The sequence below is a fragment of the Lissotriton helveticus genome, chromosome 1_1, assembly GCF_964261635.1.
Source record: "Lissotriton helveticus chromosome 1_1, aLisHel1.1, whole genome shotgun sequence".
In the NCBI taxonomy this organism is placed as follows: domain Eukaryota; kingdom Metazoa; phylum Chordata; class Amphibia; order Caudata; family Salamandridae; genus Lissotriton; species Lissotriton helveticus.
In genome coordinates, this window is record NC_136057.1 from 190,591,980 (window position 1) to 190,601,188 (window position 9,209).

At 42.7% G+C, this 9,209-nt stretch overlaps 1 protein-coding gene across 1 annotated transcript; it reads left to right on the plus strand.

The window, feature by feature from the left end:
* Positions 1-664: 664 nt before the first annotated feature.
* LOC144760156 (uncharacterized) lies at positions 665-2,209 on the plus strand. Its single transcript, XM_078646518.1, has 2 exons — positions 665-1,354; positions 2,114-2,209. Exons 1-2 carry the CDS (start codon positions 665-667, stop codon positions 2,207-2,209), a joined length of 786 nt encoding a protein of 261 aa, XP_078502644.1.
* Positions 2,210-9,209: the final 7,000 nt, after the last annotated feature.

The following is a 9,209-nucleotide window of genomic DNA, read 5'->3' on the forward strand; positions in this document are numbered from 1 at the left end:
CTCTTTACATCCAACAGAAAACAATCCTTGAATGTATAAAATGTAAGGATAATGAAGATAATCCTGTAGATCTGCAAAAACACAGTCCAAAATATTGAGCGCTTGTATGCAGAAAAACACAAGTGCAGTCAGCGACAGACAAACCAGAACATAAACTGACAGATCCTGTAAGAAGCATCATGGGCAAGTAAATGATTCTACGAGTCTGAGATGTGCACCTCTATGCCACAAAACTAAGAAATGACCTTTAAAAAATGACAACAAGACTAATAATCCTCCTCTTGGGTAAACATGTCCAATACCAGCTTTCATTGTGCGATTGGTATGATGTGATTACAGTACTGCTTTCCTTTCTAAAGTGATATCAGACCACCATTCAGTGCTAGATGTGTATTGTAAACTCTTTCAGGCCATTCCATAGCAGTTAGAGAAAAGCACAATGGAGTGAAGCCAAACAACTGAAGGTGAAAGGAAAGAGGCATTCTGCAATCTGAAATAGAGTACTGTCCCAATTTGGAGCATGGATCTTTACCCGCGAGTGTGCAGAACCATTATCCAGTTTGAAGACGCAATCACCCACAAACAAGCCTTCAACACATATAAGTGTGGCAAGTATTTAGTGACCTTTGCCATTTATTGTTAAATTGGAAAGCAAACATGCAAAATGCCACACACATACAGCGAATGTGAGAATAATACAAGTGATATAGACAAATATACACCTGACTCAGAGACACTAACCAAGAAAGAAGTATCAGACACATGCAGCGAGAGCTTTAGTTTATCATCAATATTAAAATGTCATCGGGAAATATACAGGGGAGACAAACATTTCAAATACACTGAAGGAGAAAAGAGCTTGAGTCAATCTGCACTCCTTAAAGAGCATCAGCGAACACACACCGGGGAAAAGCCATTCAAGTGCAGTGAATGTGAGAAGATCTTTGAACATTTATTAAGTATAAAACACCATCAGAGAACACACATCTGGGAAAGACCATATCATTGCAGTGAATGTGTGAAGAGGTTTAGTCGATTGTCAGACCTACAAAGACATCAGCGAACACACACAGGAGAAAACCTATATCATTGCAGTGAATGTGTGAAGAGCTTTAGTCAATCATCAGACCTACGAAAACATCAGCGAACACACACCGGGGAAAAGCCATATCATTGCAGTGAATGTGTGAAGAGGTTTAGTCGATTAGCACACCTAAAAGAACATGAGAGTACACACACAGGGGAAAAGCCATATCACTGCAGTGAATGTGTGAAGCGGTTTACTCGATTATCAAACCTACAAACACATCAGCGAACACACACAGGTGAAAAGCCATATCATTGCAGTGAATGTGTGAAGAGCTTTTGTCAATTTTCACACCTACAAAAACATCAGCAAACACACAGGGGAAAACCATATAATTGCAGTGAATGTGTAAAGCGGTTTAGTCGATTATCAGACCTAAAACACCATCAGAGAACACACACAGAGGAAAAATTATATAATTGCAGTGAATGTGTGAAGAGATTTAGTCGATTATCAGACCTACAAAGATATCAGCAAACACACACATGGGAAAACCTATATCATTGCAGTGAATGTGTGAAGAGCTTTAGTCGATTATCAGACCTACAAAGACATCAGCGAACACACACAGGAGAAAAGCCATATCATTGCAGCAAATGTGTGAAGCGGTTTAGTCAATTATCAGCCCTAAAAAGACATCAGCGAACACACACAGAGGAAAAGCCACATCATTGTAGTGAATGTGTGAAGAGGTTTAGTCGATTATCAGACCTAAAACAGCATCAGCGAACACACACAGGTGAAAACCTAAATCACTGCAGTGAATGTGTAAAGAGCTTTACTCGATTATCAGACCTACAAAGACATCATTGAACACACACAGGGGAAAAACCATATCATTGCAGCAAATGTGTGAAGCAGTTTAGTCAATTATCAAACCTAAAACAGCATCAGCGAACACACACAGGGGAAAAGCCATATAATTGCAGCAAATGTGTGAAGCAGTTTAGTCAATTATCAAACCTAAAACAGCATCAGCGAACACACACAGGGGAAAACCTATATCATTGCAATGAATGCATGTAGTGCTTTAGTAGATTATCAGACCTACAAAGACATCAGCGAACACACACAGAGGAAAAGCCACTTCATTGCAGTGTATGTGTGAAGAGCTTTAGTTGATTATCAGACCTACAAAGACATCAGCAAAAACACACCATCACTGAACACACATAGAAATATACATAGAGATGCAGTAAATTGTTTAATAATTTTAATTACATGAACAATAATACTGACCCATGCGTGGACATACATCAAAGCAATAAAGTGCAGTTATTGTGGAATGAAGGTTTATAGAAAATGATAACATTGCACTTATTTGGGACATCCAAATACCAGCTGTTACAAAGCAGATGATAACAGACTGTGTTAATCGGAAGGATTCATAAAAGGGTCTATTCCCTGCTGTTTATCATTCCCCACATCTAGGAAAAACATGAAATACCAGGAAACTTGTTGGGAGACTAGCACAATGTAGACTATATGGAAAGAAACACTGTTGATTTTTATTCGGTGAAAGAGTTATAATGAAAAACATCCAGGGATACCTGATCATGCTACCTGGAAAAGCAACACTATGAACAATGCTTGGATAAATGGGTATTTTCAGCTAACTTTAGAGATGAGTTATAAAACACATAAACCCAACACACCCAAATGATTTAACAAGCTCTCACTGAAGAATATTCATAGCTGGCTGTGGTGTTTGGTCATTTTATGCAACCTTGAGAATTCTGTGACAGTAGCTAGAGAAAAATGTAAATATGCATGAGAAGTGAAAGTAGGAAAATGTGAGCTGTAGCTCTCTGGGTTAATCCTTGCAGAGCATGACATTTGCCTCTGGAGCCTTCCCTTGATGTGGAAGAAATGAGGCTCATTGCTATCATCGTTCAATCAAATCCTAGGAGACAGGAGTTGAAACATCTAGCACCCTATGTATGTATTCGTAAACATCATAGGAATGGTGGTCTGTTGGAGTCAGCAGACCACCATGTGTGTGATTGCTTTTAAATAAAGCAATTTGTTTTGGAAATGCACCCCGTATTACGGAAAGGAAAAAGGGATGCGGTTCTAAATGTAAAAGGAACAGTTTTTTTCATTTTTTAAGAGTCCCACAGACCACTGCCTGCTCTTAAAAGCTGTTTTCCCCTACATTCACAAAGAGGAAAGTGTCCCTTGGGGCCCGTTCCGATTATGCAAATGAATTACCACCAATTCATGGTACTATGCGAATGTTACCGCATTTTGGTTGCAAAACATTCACACATACCACCTCGAGTTGCTTTTAGGGAGGGATGCCCTAAATACGCCCCTTTCTAATACCGAATCACAAACCCAATTTTTGATTCGGAAATAGGTTACCGGATTACAAATTCAGCATTTGTACTTACAAAAGAGACCTTGATCCAACCATGTAACCAGTACCAATGCTGTACGCCACTCCTTCTATGAGACTTCACTCTGCACCACTCCCTGATACTCTGACACTCCACTCTGACACGCTACTCTGGCACTTTGCTCCACTCTACGCTGCTCAACTCTATCTCCTTCCACTCTGACACTCTACTCCATCCATGACACTCCACAACACTGCACGCTACTCCTTGACACTCCTCTCCTCTCCACGCCACTCAATTCTACTGTACGGTACTTCATGCTGCTCCATTACACTCAACTCTATGCCACTTTACGGCACTCCTCTTCATGCCACTCTCCTTTACCCTTCTAACTTTTAGCCATGCTGAACAGCAGCCACTCCAGTGTACAACATTGCTAAAACATATTGTTAAAGCTAATAGCTCCTGCACAGTGTGGAAAAGTAAATTTTGCCATGTTATATGTGCCTACGTGTTCCCCATCCTAAGCTATATGTGCATGATCGATATGCATGTATCCCCCTATGATCGATTAAAGACCCAATTATGGTTGTGTCCAACTCTAGTATGCCAGTTTCCAGTTCTCGTGAAAGCAACGAGTATTAGGCCTATGTTGCCACGTTTTACAGTGTGCACGTTAATTCATTGAATTGTCCCCGTTCCTAGGCCTCAAAAGGGCCCGGACACCAGATTCAAGCTCCAGTCTCCTGAACCCTCTCCGAGGAGTGATACAGCCCCCACCTGCATCCCTGACCCTTCACTTACTTCCTGCCGCACAGTGCCCGGCCCGGCCTGGCTCTGCCTGCCTGTCTGCCAAGAGTATGTTATGCTTCTAGTTATCAGTCCAGCCCTCCTTCTCTGCATTCCTAAGCTACTGAATCGCATCAATAGTTTCAGCTATGGTCTAGCCTTTCTGTCTCCATGTAAGAGAGTTACTGTATTAATATTCATAGAATATTCCTAGCACACGCAATACATGTAGAATAATGCATGCACCAGTCTTAGTGTCAAGTAGCCTTTGCCCTGATAACTTTTGGATTCTATCAACATGTACTCCAAACACCAGATACCAGATATGCTATAGGTACATGTCGTCCTGACACCGCAGACTTTAGTCTCCTCTTCTAGCGCAGAAGTCATAGCCCCCAGTTCTCCCTGGTAACACGTCATTGCCCGTTTGCGCGCACCACTAGGTTAAAGGTCCCAGCTGCTCGAGTAGCCCCCTCCATGTTTCTGCCCCATTCATGACACTTCTGTGACGTTCATACCACATGTCTCAGTGTACGCCCTGTACACGCCTTCTTTCTCCACCCAAGCACCCTTATCTCACGTTTGTCATAAGTTACGCCTACTGTATGCAATGTAATGTAATGTATTACTATATATATGCTGCACTGTCGATGAAGCATTGCAGCTGCCTTCCTTCCTTCCTATTTTATTTCAGGCTGTCCCGTTCCAGTCCCTTCCTTTTGCCTGAATAAAATCCTTTTGACTCGGACACATCGGATCCTGCCTCTTATTTTATTGAGCTGTCTGTTATTGTTAATATAGTCAAAAATAGTCCCGGTATTATTTATTTATATACCACATAATGGCGCCCGAACAGGGACGAGCCCCTTCCTCACACGCTGGCGATGCCACGCAGCCCCCCTGACCCTCTACAGCCGTGACGGAACTCTACTGCGCACCGGCAGATATTTCTGCTTCAAGTCTCCCTCAGGCCCACGGAGGAGACGGACACTGCGGTCCGACATCCAGACGAAGCGGTGTGGAATGCGGTTCGTCCCGACCAGAGCCCAAGCCGAGAGTGCAAGGTCCGAAGTATCTGGAGGCCCACCTGTAACCGAAGTTTCCGAAGTTTCCGAAGTTCGTAGTCCGACGTCGTAGCAGTCCAGTCCAGTCCGAGGCCTTCCAGTTTCTGCTTTCCCGGTGAGTACCGTCGCAGGGGAAGTATCTAGACAGGAGCATTAGTTTGTTTCTGGTCCGATGGGTTTGGGTACGCAGATCCAGCACGAAGTATTCACCTAGGTGGATACGGGTCCTCACGTGTCTCTTTATGGGACCGGTATGTTCTGTACTGTTTTAGCAGTGCATCCAGTAATTCTAGTAAGTTTCGTTCTCGAGAAAATTCATGTGTTCTGTTTTCAGTGTATCAGGTAATATTTCTGTTCGAACTGTTATTCATGTATTTTTATGTCGTGGTATGAGAGTTTTGTTCGCTATATTATTACTGTGATTATTGTGTATTGTGTTTCAAGTGTATCAGTGAAATGCCTCTGTTCTCGAAGTTACGTCAGTTAAAGACCAGAAAAGGGTTACTCGAAGAAGCAGTTCCTGTCCCTCCTAGGGACAGTCCATGACATTTTATGTATCACAAGCATGGCTTAGATGCCATTATGTATCTAGACTTGTGGGCGGACTATACCAAGGAACTAGAAGAGAAATGTAGATGGCCCGTATCAGGTACATGGGATGCCGAGTGCATCATGCGAGTAGAAGAAGAATTATGGAAAAAGAAAGCCAGACAGTCCCAGAAAGATGCCATCGAGTTATGGCGCAAAGAATCTCATAAAAGAACCGAAAAAGAGTTCAGAAAAACAGAATTAAGTAGGGAATCCTCAGAAAAAGCCCAAGAAAGGGAATTAATCGAAGAAGGTGAACGAGTTAGAGCAGAACAGTCAGACAGACAGAGAAATGCCCTTATTAAGGGTATGTATCCTCTTCTTGCCGAAGGCTTGCCAAAAGCAACCCCGGAAGCACCCTGTAATTTTCCGCCGCCATTGGTCCCGATTAAGCTACGTCACAAACCGACTGCAGCTGATATTTTTCTTTCGTCCTATTTGGACGACACGGTCCCAGAATATGCAAATCCTGTTCCGCCTGCTCCCGTTAATAATGTAATTCCTGCTCCTCCAGCCACTGGTCCCGTGGGTCCAGTTAATGTTACAGCACCTGTTACAGCACCCCCGGCCCAGTCCACAGTATATGTACCCGTTTCGTCAGTCACTCTACCAGCACCTACAGTATACACCGACGATTCTAGTTTAGGAGCCGCGGGGGGAGGTTCTCCTAGTACCCCGTCTCAACCAAGACGTATGACGCTACATGAACTAGCGTTACAGCGTACGCCAAAAGTCCAGAAAGTGACTACATACGTAGATATCAAGCGAGCACTTACTGAATGTCGTTATGATCCAGTTCCAGGCGATGATTACATGGTCATATATTCATTACGTTTAAGAAGGGTTGCCGGCTTTTTGGAAACCCTGCCCGATATGAGAGAACATCTAGACAGAATATATTGTTTTATCCGTACAGGAGTGAATCCAGAAAGTATTCGCGAAGCCATGGTTCAAAGAAAAGTCGAGACTCAGCTCATGCTTTTAAAGTTTTTGATTAACTGTTTAATACGAGAGCAAGATTGTCCAGAAAAAGATCAAGAAGAAATGAAAGCCCTGACTAGGTGGAGTGACAATATAGCCGAGGGAAAACACAAGACACAAAATTGTATAGAGGTTATGTACAAGAAAATCCGTAGGGAAATCATAAAGATACACGAGAAACGAGAAGCAAAACAAGCAACCGAGAAAGAAGACGACTCTTCTACTGAAGAGGTAGACAACGAGAATCCATCCAGAATAGCGTATGTAGGTAGAACTAGACTTTCCGACCGACACTCACGCCTAGATTACAAGAAAACTGTTCCTTCTCCAGTACCAGAGCAGTGTTCTCTTGAGCAAGTATTCCAAGCTACCGATCACATTCTGAAATTACGAATAGGTTATAGCGAGCTCAGTACAATGCATGAACAAGAACTAGCCCGATCAGCAGTCCGATGGACTACTGATTCTACCACTTTTCCAGACGAAATAGTGGCACAAATGTTTCTGAAATTGCCCCCAGCCGAGCAACGACTGGTGGGTATGTATATGATCCAGCACCTCATTACACTGTATGAGGATCAACATTCTGATCCAGGTCCTCTACATGATGTATTAAACGAGTTACTACAGTACAGATGGAAAGGTCTAGGTACCGATTTAATCAGTGTCATTCTCGAACAGCGCCACAAATACCGAACATTTCTGAATCCACATTTTGTTCACGTCTCACCCCCAGAAAGTAAATCATTTTACATAGACAGACAGAATCCGTTACGAGAAGTACATCCAGTCAAGAAAGAGGGTGGTGGTCTAGAACGAGTATTTGTTTACACCCCCATCACAAAGATGGAACTCTTAGAAATGAAGAAGTTAATTCCCTGTCACGATAAAGATCCAGCAGGGTTCCACCGTGAATTAAAGGACATGCTCCGTATGGGAGAATAGACGTATCCTGATATCATTAAAATGCTAAAGGTCCTGTTGCCTGCGGGCATATATGAAAAACTCAAAGAAAAAGAATGGGAGGTGGGAGAGAAAAAGATAGATTGGACAGCTCTAGAAGCTGAAGATAATTCACGAGTACCAGGTACCGGTCTTGGGGATAAAGCTAAAGAATTGCCCGAGTTATTAATACAAGTTCTGCCAAGATTATTAGCCACGAAAAAGGAAGATTGGGATGCCATCTCAGCCTGTAAACAGAAACAAGACGAAGATACTAGTGATTTCTATTCTAGATTTGAAAAATGTTTTATTATTAATAGTGGTCTGAAAACAAGTAGTGAATCATACCCTCATCTTTTTGTTACTAAATTAGTCGAGAATTCAAGTCCACAAGTTAAAAATCGAGTATTGAAAGTCGAAAGTACCTGGCAAGCTAATACTCCGTCACAGATGCTTCAAATGCTCCAGTACCACCAGAACAGAATCAGGGAGGAGCAGGAACACGAAAGGAGACGTATGAAAGACACGAAAATGAAAGTATTAGTTGCACAGTCTGTTCCACAAGACAGTCAGAAGAGGGGTCCAAATCAAGCCAGTCATCCTGCAGTTCCCGTTAAAGGGACATGCAATTACTGTAAACAACCAGGTCATTTTATAAACGAATGTGCAGTTCTGAAACACAACATAGCTACTGGTAAAACTAAAGAAAGACCACGTCCGCCTAGACAAGAACAAGTTTCACAGACTTCCCAGCCACCGCAGAATGCACAACAGACAGTTACAGTACCGCAGCCTATCGCTGCAACACAGCATGTTACACAGCAGATGTACCAGTACGCACAGTCAGAGTATCCAGATTATCAGCCATATTCATGAAACAGCCTAGAGAGGGAGGTAGGCTTGCCTCTCATCGAGATTCCTGTAGATCAAGAGGGTCCCTATGTACACAGTCAAGTATTAGGGAAAGACAGAAAGTTTCTGATTGATACAGGGGCAAGTAGGACTACCATCAGTCATGACGAGGTTCCAGGGGCTCCACTCTCAGGCTCTAGAAATGTTTCCCTTGGATTTTCAGGAAAGCCTATTGTTAATGAAATATCGAAACCAGTTACTCTAGAAGTTGGTCCATTGTCCCGAACTACAGATTTGTTACTCACGAAGTCTTGTCCAGAAAATTTGTTAGGCATTAAGACGTTAAAAGAATTAGGAGCAGTCATATGCTGCTCCCCAGAAGGGGTCCGCCTGTTCCTTCGAGATTTTAAAGGTCATTATGTATTACGTGATTTTGATCCAAGATTATTGAATGTACCACAGCATTTATGGGCGCACGGTCCAACTGATGTAGGTTGTATGCATATCACACCCCACCGTGTGACTCTGAAGCAAGGTGTTGTTTTACCGCGAATCAGACAGTACAAA

Coding starts and splice junctions, on each gene's coding strand:
- LOC144760156 (XM_078646518.1), top strand. CDS start 665: ATGCCACACACATACAGCGAATGTGAGAATAATACAAGTGATATAGAC. Junction 1,355..2,113: donor CATATCATTGCAGTGAATGT/GTGAAGAGCTTT, acceptor GAATGCATGTAG/TGCTTTAGTAGATTATCAGA.